General features: G+C 33.7%; 1 protein-coding gene across 21 annotated transcripts in view; it reads right to left on the reverse strand.

The window, feature by feature from the left end:
• The window catches only part of lap (like-AP180), a 425,173-nt gene that overhangs the window by 15,486 nt on the left and 386,966 nt on the right, over positions 1–22,721 (reverse strand). For all 21 annotated transcript variants that reach the window (XM_067123899.1, XM_067123895.1, XM_067123896.1 and 18 more), the window contains 2 exons: positions 5,190–5,415; positions 3,507–3,684 (listed from right to left, as the gene is read on the reverse strand). In XM_067123899.1, coding sequence (XP_066980000.1) covers positions 3,507–3,684; positions 5,190–5,415 — 404 coding nt within the window. The remainder of the gene's footprint in view (positions 1–3,506; positions 3,685–5,189; positions 5,416–22,721) is intronic.

The raw sequence follows: 22,721 nt of genomic DNA on the forward strand, positions 1-22,721 counted from the left end.
AATGTTTTTCCTCATTTTCTTCCACTTCATTCAAGAATCCCTTGGACATACAAATGAAGGCTAAAACAAATTCACTGATCTACTCTAAACCACCTTATAACAAATACGTAACCTTGTCTTGCAAAATTATTGATTCAAAATGTAGTGAATTTAAAACTGGCCATGTTTGGAAAAATAATCATTATTTTTATTACTACCCAAAAAACAACCCTGTTTATATTGAAACATTAAAATTTATAATGCTAAATACTTATCTAAAAAGTTTAATACAGATTGTTGTTGATATTTGATGAAAATTATAACATGTAAAACAATGCAACCAGACAATATGAACCTGAATCTTCATACTGTATTTTCTCTTGCAGTCTTTTCATTATCAATGTTAAAATTCCTTTACTTTACAGCAAACACTTTCAACAGAGTAGCCACTGCTTGCCCTTAAGCAAACTGAAAATATCAAGAATTCTTTCACAGCTGGTCTAGACCAGAATGGTGCCTATGTTGGTATGGATTATACATAGGCTCAAGGCAGGAAGGCTGTTTATCTGCCTACAGCTCTGAGCCTGCAACACCATTTACTCTTTCAGCCTTCATGGTCTTTGCAACACAGTTTTCCAATCCAAGAATTTTTATTATTCAGTGCTTTATCACAGAGATATTACAACTGTCAATTGAGAAAAATTAAGTGCATAGTTTCAAGTTCATTTATATATTAGTATGTATTGCTTATTACTAATAATCCCCATTTTTCATGTTAAATATATTTTTGTTTTGCCATGTGTCCCCTCAACACATTTCTCTTGTTTACATTGTTTACAGTGTTAGCTTGAGCACTCTTGGAGTGTCACAAGAGTCTTGTTCCCTTCCTAAGTTCAATATAGAATGTGCTTTATGGATTCTCATTATGACTTGTGCTTTATGGATTCTCATTATGACTTGTGCTTTATGGATTCTCATTATGACTTGTGCTTTATGGATTCTCATTATGACTTGTGCTTTATGGATTCTCATTATGACTTGGACTTCATTCCCCTTTAGTAGAGAGAGAGAGAGAGAGAGAGAGAGAGAGAGAGAGAGAGAGAGAGAGAGTGTGTGTGTGTGTGTGTGTGTGTGTGTGTGTGTGTGTGTGTGTGTGTGTGTGTGTGTGTGTGTGTGAAATCCACCTTACTCTAATGCAAACTTTACCCAACATCATACTGTACTTGTGTGTATGTTTACATTACACTTGCAAGCTAAGCTTACACATTTACTGTACAAGACAAAAATGCAGTTTTATTTGGTTAAAATTACTGAGAATCATATTCTAATGCTGTACATAAATTTTTAAATTAATTATATCTGACCTAAAATCTACTTTTTTGTTTTCATTTTGTTTGCAAATTTAACACAAATATTCATTGTCACAATCAGTTATCCACTGGAGGTGGAAGAGATGGAGGTGAGTATCATAAAATGTTTTCTGCTATACCTTGCTGCTTTTTTCTCCTCTTGTATATTGCAACAGAATTATTAACAATAATATTTTTCATGCTGCCCACCTACATAATTTGTCCAAAGTTGTTTTCTGGTATACTAGCTACTGTATACATTTTAACACCATTAAATGCTTACATGTATATGCACACAAAAATTTTCTTAAAATTCCCTTTTGAAAATGGGGGAGGGGTTTTATATCCAGTACTGTACTGTAATATGGTAGTGCGTCCTTGACTTATGGTGCCACCCACTTACAGCAATTCGATCTTAAGGCGCTTTTTCAGCGGCATTAAATGGCGTTTTACAGCGCCCTAACTCGAGATTTTTTCAAGTTGCAGCGCAGTGGCTCTATGGTTCTTCAAGTTTTGGCACTGTAACTTAAGAATCCTCGAGTTAAGGCACTGTAACTTGATGTCACCGACTTACGGTGGAAATCAACTTAGGAACGCCAGTAGCATGGATCCCCCGCCGCAAGTCAAGGACCTTACTCAGATACTGACAGTACATTCCTGTGTTGGATGTAATTCTACTATTGTAAGGCAACTATTTCTCCTCTACTTCTCTTTTTTCTTTGCCTTGAGGAGTCTCCAGAATATTCTGCTCTCTTGAAGAGGTTGTCAGAATTGTGTTAACATTTCTTTGTCAGGGGCTTAATACAATTATGGCAATTTCCCATGCCTACTAAAAAGCTACATTCAAAGAATAGATGATCTTGTCCCTAAAATAGCACCTTAGGGCTAATACCTAGACAAGCACAATGCTCCTTCTGCCTTCAAGGGTTAAAGTTACGTATACCTTAGTTTAACCAGACCACTGAGCTGATTAACAGCTCTCCTAGGGCTGGCCCAAAGGATTAGGCTTATTTTACGTGGCTAAGAACCAATTGGTTACCTAGCAACGGGACCTACTGCTTATTGTGGAATCCGAACCACATTATACCGAGAAATGAATTTCTATCACCAGAAATAAAGACTTTCACCTCACTCAATGACTCTGGCCACTTGAATTCTACAGGTGAGCAAGCATCCATCTAACCTCACCCTCCCTCATGTTTTAAGTGTCACCAGGGACATACTGAAGGTCATGCAGGCGTCATTAACTTAGGGGCAATCCTGATAAGGAAAGGAGCAAAGAAGGTAGTGGTAAAATGTATAAGCCTACCTAATGTAGTTTAAAGTAACAACATAGCTCTAAGCTATGAATCATCTCTCAGTAATTATTATCTGAGACCCCTCATACACCTACAAGGTAAGTACTAGGAATTAGGGGCAAAGAAAGGTAGTGGTAAAATGTATAAGCCTAGCTAATGTAGTTTAAAGCAACAACATAGCTCCAAGCTATGAATCATCTCTAAGTAATTATTATCCGAGACCCCCCAAACACCTAAAAGGTAAGTACTAGGAATTAGGGAGGGATTCTGAAGCATAACTGTTTGGCAAGATCATTAACTGTTAATTAATGTAACCAGTAAGCTGTTTACAACACTTCCTTGAGGAACTCCAACACAGTGGCTAATTCAATTAATTAGATTACATTTTTAAGCATTAATATATGTTCATTTTATGAAGAAACTATTGATAATATTGATAGGTAGCCTGTCACTAATATACAGTGATTACTTTCCCCCAAGATGTCGTATATACTTTGTGAGGAAAATTGACTAAAATGGAACTATACAGTCTTAACTGAAAGGGTACAAGAAAGTTTTATGCCCAAACTTGTTTCTCCTAGTCTAGGTGTAAAACAAAATGTCTTAATGCTAAAAGTGATATCAATCAAGGACCACAGAAATTAAGGTAACAAAATTGGTATTAGAATGTGATGCTACTTGCTCATCCTACCACAAAAATTTCCATAAAAAACACAGTATACAATAAGAAAGAGATGTGAATTATATAACTATATATTATTCTTCATAAAATCCTTTGGACTGAATATGTGTTTTTTTCCTTTGCTGCACAGTTCACATGTGCAATATAAGTGATTTTTTTAGCTGAAACTGACAGAGGAGTAAAATAAAATAATCTTACCACAGGCTGCATGCCAGTCATCGGCATTCCTGCATTCCACTGGCCAGGCTGTGCTGCAGGCATGGGTTGTCCAGGCATTGGTGCACGATAACCACCAACCATTGCAGTCGTTGGGGCAGCAGGGGTCCAACCAGCACCACCAGTCTTACACTGAGTTTTTGGAGAACTCCACTGACCTCTTCCAGGTAATTAAACAAGTTAAAAATTACTAAATCCTTTTGATCATTGTTTATCATAAACTTAATCCCACAATTAATAAAGGTACTATTAAGAATATGGATTAATATGAACATTTACACAATTTGTCTTGTCATTTTCTAAACTTGCTCCCTATTATTTACAGAGTAAATTTATCCATTCCGTATTTTCAGTTATCCAGGTGTCACATTTTCTGCCTTTAGAACTGATATGTATCACATGACATACTTTTAAAATCCTACTGAATATGGAAAAAACAATAGAAAAAGTAAAAGGTAATACTACTTTCTAATGAAAACATCAAAACACTGTCAATCAAAAGTTCTGTACTATTCAGTGCAAACCTAATCTTTTGTAAGCTGTTAATCTGAGGGTCATAAGAATTCTTTAATTTAAAAATTACAATCTTCAGTTCCAAAGATACACACTTTTGAAATCACATACAGCTGCAGTATATAAATTTGCTTCTTAGGAAATGTTATTCCATCCATATTATCAGGAGGTTATCTAAAAATATTATACATAAAAGAAATAAAAAAAAGGTATATGCCAACATCAAAACCTAGCTAAGGAATGCTGGTAATTCTAGAGATCAAATTATGCTCCATGGGTAACACCACATGGAAGCAGACCATTCATATTTTTATTTTAATCATTACATTTAGTAAGGGAAGGTTTAACAATACAAAAATACAAAGTAACTTGATAACACATGACATTACTTTCATGTGCACTGCTAATGTTACTTTTCTTTTTGCTACTTATGAAATGAAGGAACACTGAAGGATTTTTCCTTTCTTTAGGTTTAGTTCAGCTAGAAAAAGAAGAACTGACTGCAACCACTGACTAACCTTACAAGTTTAACTACATCCTAATATTTTCATTTGAGATACTATTATTATAAGTACAGTTAACATTCTTAACTCTAAGAAGGCTACCCCAAAGGCTTTGTTCCTAGTCATCACATTAATCTTATTTAATATATTACAACTAGTTTAAAATTTAATATCTGTATCTTTAAAAAAAAATTCTGCCCAACACTTGATATACATTACAGGTTGAAAGTAAAATAATCATTAATGATATTTTTTAGTGCAATTGTTGTTCAGCATTCCGGGATTGGGTTAATTATCAAATACCCAACAGTGACGACAATATTTCAATGTATCATTGGATTGGATTAATTATCAAATACCCAACGGTGATGATACTATTTCAATGTATCACTCTTTTTATCATCAGATTAATTATTCCATAACATTCATTTGCGATAAATATAACATTAACATGATTCATTTGGGAAAAGTATAACATTAAAATTAGATATAGAATATAAATTTTGAGTGACCTGATTAAAAGTGTTAAAAATATATTTAAAAATTTACAGTATCTTGAATTTTAAGGTTACTGTATAAATCACTGCCTTAATAAAGGTGACTCTTAGTAAGGCAATGTTTGTAATGACAAAATTTCAGTTTCACTTACTTTTGTGCAGTTGGTCCCTTAATATTCAGATTATCAACAAGTGATGAGAGTGACATGTCAAGATCTCCACTTATGAGTTTTCCTGCTTGTCCTCCTCCTGCAGCGGCTGAAACAGCTGTGCCAGCAGGAACAGCAGCCGCAGGTACTGCAGCAGTCACAGGTGAAGCATTAACACCCCCACCAATGCTTCCCTCTGGTTGCAGGATGTCCCCATACCCATCAAATGCTGTGGTACAACCAATTGTTAGAAGAATACAATAATTTAATCATAAGGATGCATACCTACCAACAAAGAAATCTGCCTGTTACAAGAGGAAATAGAACCATGATACTGTACCTTACCTTCCAATCAATCCAAAATTTTGAAAAGTAAAAAAATTGTTTGAATAATTAAATTTATATTGTTTACCAAATCAGGCTTAAAGCAGCTCTGACTAAAAATGAGACAAACTGCACTACTTGCATCAATATAAATGCACAACACATTTATGCTGCAAAGACTTCAAGCACTGCAATGCAAAAGAAATAAGATCTAGTAACATTTTTTATAATAATAGTACTGTATGCTGAAATTGTGTTGATTTAACTTTCTGAAGAGCTGCCACACAAATGACAGTTCCTCTTTTTCTTTCACCCAAGGCAAGAAATAGCACTCATAAGCAGCTAATGTATGAACCATGAGTAAACACTGCTACAGTAATCCACAAATATGATATGAATAAAATTTCAAAGTTGAATGCCTCCAGACAATAATTCAAGTGTCCAAATGAAAGACCTAACTAATACTCTATATCCCATAAAAATATGATATAAGTTACATATGACACTTTCCATTCTAATTGTTTGACATCTTGCAAAGAACAACAGGCACAATCTACCTCTATTCTACACTAATAAACAGTCCAACAGAACCTCTAAAGCCAATTTTCTTACTCTTACGTGGCCAGCCCAAAGGGTCTATTCTTGCTGAATATATCAAATCTCGATATACTCACAGCTATTATTTAATAATCAGGTAAAACTGAAAATGTTCAGAGCAGTCGGTATTTCTCAACATTCAGGGATTGGGTCACATGGGTTGTTCATCCAATATCCATGGGTTAGATAAGTGTGACCAATTTCAAACAAGAAATTTTTTTTGGAATGTGAAATACTGTAATCCAAAACCTGGTTAAATATCTTTAATTTGATACTGAAGACTTAATTTTTCCACAATGTCTCCCATTTCTTAAAGATGATGGGTTTTAGAGAGAGTGAAATCACTGACAGAAACTGGTACAGGGTATATTTAATCTATTCACAGCAACTGTAGCTTTGCCTGCCTTATCAGCACTCTCTTGGATACTACAAGATAATTTATTGGATGAAAACTTAGTTGATTGACTCAAGGGATTTTTCAGTATAAAGCTGAATGGCTTCTAAGGCACTTCTGGAGTCACTGAAAAATACAAAATCTGACCACAATGCAGACAATTCTGCGATGACAACAGAAGCATTAAGTGAAGAAAATTTGCTTGTTTTATTAGAAGATATTGTAGCAATTCCTTTACAAGATATATTGGATCAGTCCATAAGTTGTGTAATGTTGACCACTGTCTGTTTTGTTGCATGTTTACGATGTTCAGGGGATTATGGACACTTTTTGGACATTGTAGAAGTTTGTACAGAAACATACTGTACGGATAATGCGAGTTTGCACAGAAACATGCTGTACTTCTAATCCAAAGGGGAAATTTCTATTGCTGAAGGACGTGTTATATACTTTTACAAACTAAAAATTATGAGTCCTAACTGGAAATACTAGTGAAAATTCTTTATAAAAATGTCTGTTCAAATACTTTAGTATTCAAACACTAGTCTTGAGTCTTTATTGCACTTTGTAGGGTAGTTAAGTCATGGTAAAGAGAGTGGAGGGAGTCTTAAAATACATATAAAGGCTGCTTTGTAAACAGAGTGGAGGGAGTCCTAAAATACATATAACAACTGCTTTGTAAAGAGAGCAGAGGGAGTCTTAAAATACATATAATAGCTGCTTTGTTTAGTAATTTCAGGGTTGATCTGTCAGCTCCCCAAGTTTTATGTGATGGCTTTCTTGTCAGGTCTAATGCATTTTGCCTTTAGCTTTTATATATGCACTGTGTAATAAAGTGTTTCAAAGGTAATGCCTAAATGGTTTTGTTTCCATTACTAGTATAGTGTTTTGCATTTTTATGCAATACCTTAATTCTTTAATCTGCTATCTTTTGAAAACAAGAATGCTTTTCTTTTTCCAGCATAAAACTGAGAGTCTAGCCAGGTACTGTACCTGCTTTTGTAATGATATGAAAATACTTTGGATATGTCACCAATATGAGGCAGTGTAGAATATGCACAGTTATCCATTAAAAACTCATTTTAATTTCACTTGGCAACTAATTTGTGACAATGTTTATTACAAGGGGGAAATAATGTCCCAATAAATACACTTCCAAGTGGGATAGATTTCCAATTTGTGTGTGTAGGAATAAATGTCATTTATCTGCAAATACAATATGCAAGCTTTTTATGGATAAAGATAAGTGCCACAAATACCTTTGTCTTTAGTATTGTCATTCCAGCATATCTCCTAGTAGTACCATAATCCTTTTGGATATAAAAAGTACAATGTTCACCTTGCGTTCACCATTTTTTCCATCGCTTTGCATACATAGCTTGTTAAAAGAATTTCATAAATATCTGACATATTACCTGATTTGGTATTAATATAACAACAGCATGTCACTAATCATTTGGAAACAGTTTCTCAGTCCAAAGTCGATAAAGGAACTAGATGTTTGATTAAATCAAAATTGATATTGACATGGAGCTGTGCTACGATAAGATGAAAGGCCAAATTTGAATGTTTCTATTGTAAAACAGATCTTTGTTTTAAAATCTATAATCTCTGATTTGCTATTTATATTCATGATTATGTAGGTATTCATCAAATTTGTTCACAGCTAATATGCAATGTTTTCCAAGTATACTGTATTTGATACTGCATAAGGATCATAAACTCTTTGTCCATTAAGTATTATTGTATATACTACTGATCTTGCTTTCATATATTAATTTTATACGTTTTTCCAAAAATTTTTAATTGGTGTCATGCTTGGCATCCCTTAATTTTGCTGATAACTGACTGTATACTGGTTTCAATGTTTTTAAACCAATCCATTTTTTGTAATTTGTAAGTATTTTCATCTTTGAGAGGGCACGATTTTCACAGGTTATCAAGCCTTAGACATCAAATTTATGACTGTTTTGGACAAATCAATTCCCACCATTTATTGTGCAACATTGGAGTTTTCTTTTCTGGGATACACTTGTCTGTGGCATCAGCAACGACAGTTTTGATAAACTACATAAATACACACTTGAAAAGTTACGACAAAAGAAAGCTGGAAAACAATTTCTTTTTTTTTCTTTTCACACCTACATTGCTTTCAAGCCTCATGTAAAAGCAGAGAGGAAAAGTATACCTGAACTATCACTTGAATTTTTGTCACGGAGACCGCAATATTTGATGAACCACTAATCAGCTTCTATCTTGCCCCTACTTGGGTTTTTCTTAACATACTCTTGGTACTTACATCACTGATGCAGGTGTTATATTTTTTTACTATTAGCTAAGAAAGTGGAAACAATGAACACCCTCAAGAAACATTCAAGTTCAGTTTTGCATTAAGTATCAAGATATCAGAGCTAATGACTTTCTTGGAATGCTGTTTTGGTTATCAAATTTTTATCCATATCCATTTTCCCCTGTTTGTTTCTGAAAACACTAAGTGAAAATAACATTAAAAACACTGCACAACAGAAGGATATATATACAATTTCAAAAAGTTTACTCAACAAAACAAAACATTATGACCCAACTTCAATAATTAATAAAGCTAGTTTTTCTTTAACTTCATCCAGAATAAAAATACACTATAATTAACTATCTTAAAGCAATTCTCCCTTAAATTCACTCTTAATCCAGCATTTAATTTCCCATCTATGCAAAACAGTCTGGAACCCTTTTTGTTCCAAAAAACTAAAGTTTTTAGCATCACAATTTGCATACTTCCAGGAAGCAACTAAATTTGGTTGCAAAATATATAGTAACATCAGACAAGGATATAATGGTCAACAGAACAATGTTCTGACCTCCAAATGACACTGAAGGGTGTCCCAAGCTTGTGTTAATAGATGCCACACACTAAAATTTTTTAGTTCTCCCATCACTTTGAACAAAAGGGAAGTACCAAAATACAAAGAAATCTTTATAAGTAAAGAATGGCAGCTACCATAGGCTGATTTACGTAAATAGTGCTATGGTGCTTTCTGGGAATTTAGTATGTTCTAGCAATATTACTTTTCTTACACTTTTGGTACAGTAATATCTTACAATACTTTTCAGCCAGTAATCAATGATTGGTTCTCCACATGCTTTCAGAAAATCTCTTGATCCCAATAATCCTGTAGGCATTTCATTTTTCATCTTCCCAAATGTTCTTCTAACCATCAGATGTCATATTCTTTATTGATTCTTCAGTTATGCTCATATACTACTGTTCATATTCATTATCACTCGGTATATTTTGAAAAGTACTATCAATTATTACATATTTCTTCCAACTCAATTTACTATGTTTATCTTGTATGTACTATGACTATCTTTTTTCTTTCTTTTCTATTCATGAGTTATTTCTCTTACTCATCTATTCCCTGTGCCAATGATTTTTTCTTCCTTTAGCAGTGCTGGGAAGTGTTGGAACTCCTCTCAAACCTTTCATATCATAGATCATAGACGCCTCACGATTTTACATTGTACTGTCTCTGATTGAGTCCCAGACTTCTACAATAGGAAAGACTGGCATACTCTTGAGCAAAAACAAGGACATCACTAAATTTTCTTCAAGACAGTTTCTTGGTTAAGAATAACACACAATCATATCACTGGCTTTTTGTGACTTCAGGATAGATTCATGGTTCTGAAAACAAGGTCATGCTAATGATATTTTCTAAACTTCACAATACAAACATCATCACAGCAAATTTACAGACAACGTTTGGTTAAAATGGTAGATGCAATAAGATATGAGTGCTTAGAGAAAGGAATGAATGGCTTTTCCTGGTTTTGAGCTATACCAACAAATGTAACCAGACTAGATAACCAACCAGAGTTGGTTGCCTAATAATGTATTTATAGAGAGGCATAAGCATCTGTTCACCCTAATAATCAGCATTAAGTTGGGAATTCTCTTTAAGGATTAGACATAGGATATGTTGTCTCCATTCTCACTGATTGCATGCATCTTGCACCTGAATTTTCATCTGGTCCAAAATATCCTCTATGCCCTTCCCTCATAATTTAGGCTTTTGTGCTGGTCTGCATCCTGCCACTTCTATTGTACACCTTCTCATTCTGATTGCTTCTCTCCTCTCAACCCAACATATGCACACACACAGGCAGGCACAGATATGCACTGAAAGTCATACAACCAAATTACCTTGTAAGTGTAATTCACACATCAAATTTTTCCTCCATCTTTCAAAGGGTGTCAAACAGCAAAACACACATACTAACCCCCCAAAAAATAAGTTACATACTGGTATTTCAATAGGACTTCACAAAGCATATACATGTATAATTTGGGTGCTGTCAGTTCACCAGCCTGCTACAGATTCTGGGTTCTTGTAGCTTGCCAGTTTATGGCTTTTGCTACAGAAGTCATGGAACAAAAAGTTATGCTCACCAAAGTAAATGAAAAATTAATGCTGGACTTAACAATGAATTTTGGATAGCTGCTCCATTCCATAAACAATACAAATATATTTATTAAACATATTTCTGTATACTGGTATTAATCTCATCTAGAAACAAGTCTTTGAAATTACATATTAACAAAAATATAATACAATAAACACCTAACTTGAATGCAAAGTTTTTTGTATTTCTGTATACAGCAAAATTCTAAAGTATTTTACTCCATATAACGACATCATTTCATCTGCCTGAAATGTTAGTGGGCACAAAACATCTTGTGTTGAAAATACAAGGAAAAATTGAACATGAAAATTTCAGCCACAAAGCCTAATAAAGCACAAGAAAATAAAAAGTATAAAATAAAGTACAAGAAAATTTGACATGCAAGCATGGTTTCTTTTACCACACATTCCCGATCTTCAATATGTCTTGCAATTTTACATGTTAAAAGTATTCTGAAAACCTTAAGTCTTTCAATATGACAATTTCAAAATGTACAAGAAAAGAAACCATTTAACTACGTAAGTTTTGCAAGTTACCTGCTCCTCTAATCTGGCTTTACTGTGACTGAAATCTTTTTATCATTTATGTCAACATTATAGCCTTACCATCAACATAGTATGATTATCACATTTTAATCAAATGAAAACTTAACATTCTTTCTGAAGATAAGGAATTAATTCTGAATGAACAAATAAATTAAACAATAGCTATGAAGCAGGAATTCAGTCTGTAAGTACTGTTATCCATCAGTGAATAAAGTCATTCACTTTCTTCAGTACTGAAGGATAACCATCCTTATACAAAACAGAAAAGCCATATTAAAAGGAAAAGTTTGTCTACCATCAAATAGTGATGCCAAACCTCAAAGCAAAGAAGTAAGCAAAGCACTTAGACATCTATTTAAAATACTAGTATACCACAATACCTAAAACTTACTATGACAGTATGCCATTGCCTCTCTTCTATCTGCTACCGTACATGAAAATCACTTAAATTAAAAACTTACATACAAACACCACTATGATATTAGTACTTTCTTAATCTAGATGAGTCATATCACTTAAATCTAATTGAGTAAAGAATTCCACGCCATAAAATGTAGTCGTTTCCAACAAATCCAAATGAGATAAAGAGAGGCAGAAAGGCTAAAGCAGTAAGGAATGTTCCTTATGTCATGGAAAGTATTGAAGTGTTAGGAAGGATATTGTATAGAGAGGGGCTCAGACTGTCAGCACCCTATTAACATTTGGACAGGTACAAAAATATTTTCCCACTCTACATTTGTTTTTACACTTCAGTAATGATCAGAATGTTCTAACACTGCTAGTATTTTCAAGCACACACCATAGAGCCTCAGCTTCAAAAGTGAAACAGCAGTGGCTGATGGTATAAGAACATGTACATTCAATGATACATTTGCCTTGTGTATCAGAATCACATTAAAATGAAACCTGCTGTACATCAATTCTGCATCAATATTTGCATTTGAGACTTTTCCTTCTTTATTTTTGTGAGTAGGCAAACTGCTCTCCACATAAATGTGCTCTGTACTTTGGTTGAACTGTAGTGTAGTATACAAAATCACTTGCAAAAATTCATATTCTAAGATATTTCAGATCTGTAGTATTTCACAATAATGAAACAAGACAATAAATACCATTGGTAGCAAATAGTTCTTTTTACCTCTGCCACCACCACCATCACCACCACTGCTGCGCAGTGAAGAGCAGCAAATGATGATGCACATTGATGTATCATGTGCCCCATTATTTCATGAAGCAAATGTCCTTGGCACAAAGCCATGTAATAATCATGCACAGCAATGCATAATGCAACAATTGGAAGTGAACCAAACCTTGTCATATACTGTACCACAACAAAGTGGTTATATTCGCACACCCAGTAATAAAGTGCTTTTCTAGGCGCAATAATAGCAGTGCTGATAATGCCCAGCAAATAGTGCATAAAATAAAAATATAATTATTGAAATATTTCTAAGCATGCTGATACTGTCTTGGTGAGATGTGTTTTAATAAAGGGCTAGCTATGACATGGCCATTTTGATAATCCAAATAAATTTCTAAAGAAAAAAGCAAAGTGCATGGCTGACTGTTACTTGTGTGAAAGATACAAAATAAACAGATCACATTAAGATGAACAACTTTAGAAGCATGGAGATATTTCCTTAAGTTATAACCTCATTAACAACTAAATATCAAGAGATTAGTGTAAGCAGAGTAACAACTAATTTGCACTAGTCAAAAATCATTTTAGTTTATAATATTTATTTTACTGAAAGGTAAATGTCCTTAGAATGAGTGAACTAACAGTAGTATTCACATCTAATACAGTAGTATTCACATTTAATGCAGAATATTGCTTTCTACCGTGTAAACAAATTCAAGAGGCATAATGACTCAATATATGACTTTGTACAGTGTTTTCCTATAACATTTCAAATCTAGACAACTACTGTATTGCCAAAGCTTCAAAATGATAAGTCTTTACAAAAAAAAAAAAAACTCCACAGAAGGGTAATTGTGTGAAAGGTGTAGCACAGCAGTCAACATCTGTGCCATATTCTCCCTTTTTCATTCATACCTTCTCTCTCCTTCCACTTGGCTATCCAACTTCAACATTTTTCTATTTCCAATTATGTCTCTAAGCCAAGCCTTTGAGAGTCAGGAAATCTGATTCTGGTCTCATAAAAAACCAAAAGCATAATTGTAAAATGGTATCACTCTATTTGCTACATTAATAATGCTACATAAAATTTTAACAGAAAAGGTAGCACTCCTTGCAAAAAAAAAAAATTTTTTTACTTACACAAAGCACCAAATCTTATATATATACACAGTTTGCTTCTTTATCTGCATTCCACAGATGCTTACATAAAACATATGACTCTTCAACATTTATAAGTTTCACTATAATGTAACTCAAGTACAGTGTATAATTTATAGTACTGTTGAAATTTATATGATTTTTTGCGGGGTATATTTTTTAATAAGCTTATGAACAGAAAAGATTCTGAAAAATTCTGATCTGAAAACAGAGACAACACTAGGTAATGAAAATGGAAACTTTATCACTTGAAAAATTGTTCTGTGCAATAATACAATTAAAAATAAGAGGACCTCATTTAAACTGGATGGTATCTAGCGGAGATATTTATTCAAGAAAAGTTACTAGCTTTCTAGGACTAACAGTCTTCATTGTCTGGTATCCAGCTGTACTTATATGTGTATGGGGGAGGGAATTATAGCCCTTGTTTTTCCAATTTTGAGTGCTGGCTTTTTTCAATCCTTTAATTATCCTCCTCCTCATGTGTAGCCCCACCCTTGTGACCTTGGCCATTCTCTCCTTCGACTTCTTCCAGGTGTGTGCTGTCCATGTGGTCTCGTGTTTTTGCGGGTCCTCTTTTCTATTGTTGTGTATATGATTTTTCTGGATAGGCTATCCTCACATCCACTTCCAATTCTGCCTACCATTACACTGTTTGCGCATGTTACGAAGGCATTTTTACAATCAGTCTGGCTGTTTTGTTTGTGTTCGTGTATAGAAAGTTCATATTCTCCCAGTCTATTTTGTGATCTTTCCCCTACAGTTCTTGGCAACTGCTGACGACTGATTGTAGTGCCTAATGTTTTGTGTTGTTTTCCTCATTCTCTGCAGGATTTTCTGCTTTCAACAAAGTAACACTCTTCACAATGTAGACACACTGCCATGTATACACCCCTCTACCAACTTTTTGTTTCTAACTATTTTATTCCTAATCATGTTTTTATAACTGCCTGTCAATTTAAAATTCTAGTTTCCAGCTGATGGGCATAATGGTGTTGCTGTTCTGGACTGTAATTATTTTCTTCCCTTTCAAATGTTCATTTTCTATCCCATCCCTCTCCCCAAAGTAGATTTTCCTTGCCTTAGTGCGTGCCCATTCCCACCAGTACTTAGGGTATCCTATGCTCTTATCTTTCCTGTAGCTGGAGAACATATGTATGTATGAATTGGCATGTGTCTTCTTTGTGTGTAACTTAAATTTTAAATTTTACCCTTCCCTCTTTACCAGTAAGTCCAAGAAAGGAATTGCTCCCTCCTCCTCCTCTTCTATTGTGAAATAGATTTGTTCATTACGTTTATGTTTTCTAGGAACTTTTGTAATTCTTTTCTTTCTCCCTTATAAATAATCAGGATGTCATCCACATATCTTACCCATTTGATGATGATTAGGGCTTTAATTCCCTCCCCCTTAAGTATATAGATACAGCTGGACCATGTGTCCGGTCATTCTACGGATACCAGATGATGATGACCGCTACTCCTAGAAAGCTTGTAACTTTTCTCAATTAAATAATTCCACTGGATACCATCCAGTTTAAATGAGGTCCTGTTATTAAATATATATATTATATATTTATATGTGTATAAATATAAATAGATATGCATATAAATAAACATATACAGTATATATACAGTAGGTCCTCGACTCACGGCGGGGGATCCATTCCAGTGTCGCACAGCAAGTTGATTTCTGCTGTAAGTCGATGTTTCAGCGTTATCAGCATTTTAACGGCGCCATACGCTGTAACTTGATGTTGCATCAAGTTTCAGCACTGTAAGCGCTGTCAAACTTATGGCACTGTAAGTTGATGCAACATCAAGTTATGGTGCTGAAAAAGAGCCATTAAGATCGAATCTGTTGTAAGTTGGTGATGCACTGTGTGTGTGTGTATATATAATTGTATGTATATATGTATGTATGTATATATGATATATATATATATATATATATATATATATATATATATATATATATATATTCTTCTTCTTCGTTTTAACGTGCTTTTATACCCATTTTTATATGGGGTAAGCACGGTGCCTTCTTTTTGAAGGACTTTTTGATTTGGCGGTGGGGTAGGCCCGTAACCTCGACCGGCTGCCCTGCCTGACATCGCTTAGACCCCGGTACCGAACGTGTACATGTATTACCGAAACCCCCGCTCCCTTTCTCCCAGCAGCACGAGGAGAACTGGGCGGGTAGTCCGACAGTTTGAGACGTGTGAGGTGTCTGTTATGTTTTTAGAAGATGTTGGAGTGGCTTTGTTTATGTGTGTATTAGTCTGTAACATCCATTTGCTTTCAGCAAACCTATCCGTTGATTACATATGTAATCCCGGGATGTCTACACGGATAGCAAAGTTTCCGCCTCTGACTGGTCGGCTCTTGCGGGATTGAACCCTCGCCACAGGCTTCTATGAAGTCTGTGGTTTGCCACTCTACCAACCAAGCCATATATATATATATATATATATATATATATATATATATATATATATATATATATATATATATATATATATATATATATATATATATATACTGTATATATATATATATATACACACATGCAGTCCTCAGTTATCGTGGGGATTCTGTTCTGAGGGTGTGATGATAACAGAAAATCGGCGATTTTTACGCTTTTTTTTTTAGCGAATTTTGGGGCTTATCAGCGCTGAAAAGCACCGATTTTCAGTTACCAGTGCCTCTGTTAGGTATGTATCAGAGCCAATACCCAATTATCGGCACCGATAAGCGGAAATCGGCGATTTTCGGCGCCAAAAATTGCTAGACAAGTACCGTAAAACCCGATCGCTGTTAACCGAGCCCACCGTTAACTGGGGACTGCCTGTAATATATATATATATATATATATATATATATATATATATATATATATATATACATATACAGTATATACATACACACACACACAATAAACCCCCGTATTAGCATCCTCACGATTCGAGGACTCACCTGTTTGCGGATTTGTGTGTGAAACATATACACACATTATGCAAGGAAAATTTGCCCATTCGCGGCATTTTTCACCAAGAAATATTCACTAATTACTGTATTTTCATATCAATTTCTTGGTTAAATGCACTTTTTGTGCTAGAACTAATAAAATACTCAGGTACAGTATAAGCATTTTTAGTTTTTTTTTTTTGCAACTATCAAAATAGGCAGTTCTAAGTGTTTTTTGAGAGTTTTAAGTATTCATGAGATTCAAGCTATTCGCAGGGGGGTTTGCATCCTCCACGAATATGGGGGTTTACTGTATATGTGTGTGTATATATATATATTATACAGTATATATTTTATATATATATATATACAGTATATATATATATATATATATATATATATATATATATATATATATATATATATATATATATATACACTTTTTTGATACCCTTGTCACTATAAAACCTTAAAATCCAAGTACAAGAAATATTAAGAAATTATGATGTCTTGTATCGGGAAACAAACCCGGGTCCCTTAATCAGAATGAGGTCCCATTGTCGACATGACCACAAGAAGGATAAAAGTCTATTGCCTCTCGTACATACATATACCTGTTGTTTTCAGATATGTATATTAGAGCTGGAATAGACCCATCCTCACCATCGTACCCAAGTGGACAATCGATTTCTATTGCTTTTTAGGCTGAACTATATACAGTATGTAGAATCTACTGGTCACTTTTTACCAGGTACAGTACATATGTAAATGCAATAGCCACAATGCCCAGGTTCGTTTCCCGCTACCAGACATCATAATTTCTTTATATTTCTTGCACTTGGATCTTAAGCCTTTGTAGTGACAAGCATATCCAAAAAAGTGCAAAGAATTCAAGAAGTTAAGAGGGCACTGTGACTTTACAATTACATATGTATCTGGTAAAAAGTGACCAGTAAATTCTACATATATATTTCAGCCTAAAAAGCCATAAAATTAGATTGTCCACTTGGCTACGATGGTGAGGATGGATCTATTCCAGCTCTAATGTATATATCTAAAAAGACAGGTACTGTATATGTATGTATGAGAGGTAACAGACTTTTATCCTTCTTATGGTCAGGTCAACAATGGAACCTTGTTCTGATTGGGGGACCCTCGTTTGTCTCCCGCTACTGGACATCATAATTTCTTCCTATTTCTTGCACTTGGATCTTAAGGCTTTGCAGAAACATGCATACCAAATAGGCGCAAAGGATTCGAGAAGATAAGAGGGCATTGTAGCTATTACAATTACAATTGTATCTGGTAAAAAGTGACCAGCAGATTCTACATATGTGTGTGTGTGTGTGTGTGTGTGTGCAGAATTCAGAAGCAAAGAGGAGAATGTAGCTAATTCAATATATATATATATATATATCGGGTGTTTCGAAATCAGAGCCCCCCCCACAGAACAAATGGAAAGTTATGAAGTTTGCTGCTATAGCCTATCTCCAAGTACATTATTTCAAGTTTCTATTAAGCTATTTTCAATTTTACATTTCTTGTATTTTCAGACTGGGTGACAGAGTTAGATACAGCCATGGCTAATGACTCGGAGGAAATCAGATGGATTGACTGAACCCGGGCTATAACCTTCAGAGAGGCCAGGGATGCTGGCACATCCTTCATTTCACGTTCCTGGATAGCTAAATACATTAAAAGAGATGAATCCTTTGTTAAATGAAACTGGAACAAAAATCCCTATGACTGTCATCGCGAAAAGAGTGAGAATCTTGGAAGGCCTGAAGTCCTTTCTCAGGAGTCAAAAGACATCATAGCTGAGGCAGTGGGTAGGCCAAGAAAGTCTTTACGTAACTTTGAGCTTGAACTAGAAACAAAAAGGGGAAAGAAGAGAAGTTATAGTGCTGTATATCGTGAGTTGAAAAAAATCTGATATCAAGCCATTTCATGTTATCAGCAAGCCCAACATCACTCAGCAACAGAGAGAAGACAGTGCATGGTTTTGTGGTTCATTTCTTAAAGACTGGGATGAAGCTGACTTTCTCCATGTTGCCGCATCAGATGAATTCTTCATTTACACAGTCAGGAAGCCAAATCATAAAAATGACATCATTTGGGCTGCAAAGTTGGATGATATCAGCGATGACGTGCGCTATCGCCAAGTTGTGAAATTTCCTGAATGTATGGGAATTTTTCTCTGTTTAACAGCCAAGCGGTTAACGTGGATCATCAAAGAAAAAGGACAGTCATGGAATGGCGAATACTTCAAAGAAACTGTGCTTACTGGTGGAGTATTTCCTTTCCTCAAAAATCCTGAAAATGTGTTATCTGTTGAAGAAGTCACATTTTTGCATGATAAGCCACCATGTTTCAAGGCTCTTCAGACACAGGAGCTGCTTCGAAACAGTGGTATCAATTTCTTCTTGTCAAGAAAATTTCCAGGTAGCTCCCCTGACCTTAATGTGTATGAAAACATTGGTAGTATCTTGAAGGATCATGTTGAAGCGCACACAGGGAACTATGATGGTATACCAAGCCTCGACGACCTACGAAGAGAGGTGACCGAAGTGCTCACGGAAATGGAGTTTGAGTCTCAGCTTTTTTGCAATTTGCTGAAATCATACCCCTCAAGAATGCAGGCTGTGGTACAGGCAGATGGAGGCCACACAAAATATTAAATACTCACAGAAAATTAAATACCTGTTCTGAATTACTTTTGTTTTTGTCCATATCAATTTTAGTTTACGCTGTAGAGGGGGCTCTAATTTGAAACACCCTGTACATATATATGTATATATATCTATCTATCTATCTATCTATCTATATATATATATATATATATATATATATATATATATATATATATATATATATATATATATATATATATATATATATACACATACACACACATATATACAGGCAGTCCCCAGTTTACTGACGGGTCTGGCTTACGATGTTCTGAGGTTACTGGCGCTTTTCAAATATATTCATTAGAAATTATTTCCCGGTTTACGACGCATGTTCCGGGGTTACGACGCATCGTACACCGATCCGACGGAAGAATTATGGCTCCAAAACGGCAGAATAATCAAAATTTGGAGGTTTTTTTATGAAAAACTCAATAAAAATGCAGTTTATATCATTTTCAATACACCCAAAGCATTAAATAGTAAGGTTTTCTTAGGATTCTTGATGAATTTCGACGATTTTTCAGTTTACAACGCGGAAAAAAAACGGAACCCCGTCAATAAAACTGGGGACTGCCTGTATTTATATATATATATATATATATATATATATATATATATATATATATATATATATATATATATATATATATATATATATATATATATATATATATATATATATATATATATATATATATATATATATATATATATATATATATATATATATATATATATATATATATATATATATATATATATATATATATGTATATATATATATATATATATATATATATATATATATATATATATATATATATATTTTATATATAGTTTTTATTAGCTACACCGCCTGTTTTACTTCTGAATTCTGCACATTTAGGAAATGCTGGTCACTACTAAGCCTTATTTTGAATGAAAAGATATATGAAGATGTTATGATACCCGGTCGGGATTCAGTCTTGGGTTCCAGGTATCACAAGGTAATGATAGTTGCCAGGCAACACATTTATTTTTACCTTATTCTGATACCCCACACCCAAGATTGAATCCTGGCTGATCATCAGACTATCCTCAATTATCTCTTCATTTGAGTTGATTTGAGTTGAAAATTCAAGAAGTTAAGAGGGCACTGTGACAAGCATTTCCAAAACCGTGATTCATATACAATCAGAAAAATCAATAAGTTAAGAGTTGATAATAAGTCACTGATTAATAAAACTACTTATTATCAACTTAAAAATTCCTTCGCAACATATATGAAAATATATTATTTCGAGGTATATATATAAATATATATATATATATATATATATATATATATATATATATATATATATATATATATATATATATATATAAATAAAATGTATATATGAGTGTGTATGCAAATATTTTTCATAAAGCTGTTACACAAGTTGAACAGTACTATAGTTGCTAAAAACAGTTACCAATCAATAACTAATGTGTGTGACCAAAAACCACTTGAAGTTACACATTTTCTGATAATAAATATCTAAAATTCTGTATTGGTGCTTCAGAACAAAATGTCAAGGCATATAATTATAACAATAAAAAATTTATAATAAAAATGTGAAAAAAATGTTTATTAATTCAACGTGGCATACGAGGTGTTAACAGTTACAATATGAACCTTTTAACTGGAAAACTAAAAATTGCTAAATACAGTACAGAATCTCTATGCCATCTTTATATTTACTACTGTTAGTTCACTGCAAAAGGATATGCAAAAAATAAAGAGCCAATGAATGCTCTTCACTAATGGAAAAAAAGCAATAACCCAGACTAACAACCTATAAGCAATGACAACTATTTTCATGTTGGATAGCAGTGTACCATATGTACCATTAACTTACTGACAACAGAGAGCATTGTTTGATCTTTGAATAGTTTGCTTCCATATTTCTACATGCACCATCACCATATTATCTAAACTCATAAGGACCTAAAAATTTAAAGGTGAACAATTGATTCAACTGCTTTTGTATGGCATATAATATCATCTGAAATACTAAATGGCCTTAGGTTCATATTATTAATATTTTTGAAGTATTAATTCACAATACACTGAAAAGGCCATTACGTGCAATGCTGGTGACAAAAAACTCTTCAAACATAAAAAATGAGCTAAATGCTCTTTATACAAATGGCTAAATCTGCATTAATAAGGAAAATACCTGATCTATTTTCATAATCAAGCCATAAGTCTACTTCCAATGCAATATGTGTTAGCAAGTTTGAAAAGTACATCTATATGCTTTTTAAGAATATAAAACAATTTAGGATGAAAACATCTTGTTAGGATGCTGACATCCTCAAGTAGGCCTAGTATTCATTTTTTAGGGGTTTATAAATAACATTGTGAGAAAATGAATATTCACCTTCCAAACTGAGCTAAATGAAGATAATATGAAGGCTAAATTTCACTTTATCACATTAACTATACAGCAATCTAAGACCCTAACAAGTTGTGCGAGTTTTTCTTTGTGTACATTATTATAAAATGATGTATGGTGGCTACGACTGTAGGTCTGCTAACTTAAACATGGAAGAAACACTTAATACCAAATTTATTTTCAGAAATCATGTTCTCAAAAAGCTCAAACCTATAACATTCATTAACTTACTGCAACCCCTCCTAATTTGTTTCAACAACATATTGGCATAAATACAAAAATTAAGGATCATTTTGAAAGTACAGTACAATACAGTATTAACTCACACAAAACAAAATCATATTTTTCTGAAACAGTTCCACAACATGCTACTGTGATGGTATGGTAACAAATTTACTAAAAAAAAAAAAACTTTGATTAATGATTATGTAATATTTAACAGCTACTGCTGTTAAGAGTCAAAGCCAAAAGAAACAGATGAACAATTATATTCAATATTTTACTAACCCCAAAAAAACTAAAATGCTCCTTACAAGGCAGAAGCAGACTTGATTTCATTTAAGTAATTTTAACATCAGTCACAGCTAGTATTTACCAAAGCAAAGTGACAACTCGATCAATGTTTTTGGTGCAGCAATATTAAATGATCAACTAAAAACAACAAATTTTTATTCTGAGGCTCATTAATAAAAAAATTATGTAAATTGAATTACTTCCCTAACTTGCAGCAATATCCAAAAAAATGTGAAAGCCCCAGAAGTGGCCACTAAATAGGGCAGCAAAACACTAGCTATTATTGTATTTGAAAATCACACAGCGCAATTCTTCTGAACAA

This window comes from Macrobrachium rosenbergii, chromosome 21 (genome assembly GCF_040412425.1).
Source record: "Macrobrachium rosenbergii isolate ZJJX-2024 chromosome 21, ASM4041242v1, whole genome shotgun sequence".
In the NCBI taxonomy this organism is placed as follows: Eukaryota; Metazoa; Arthropoda; class Malacostraca; order Decapoda; family Palaemonidae; genus Macrobrachium; species Macrobrachium rosenbergii.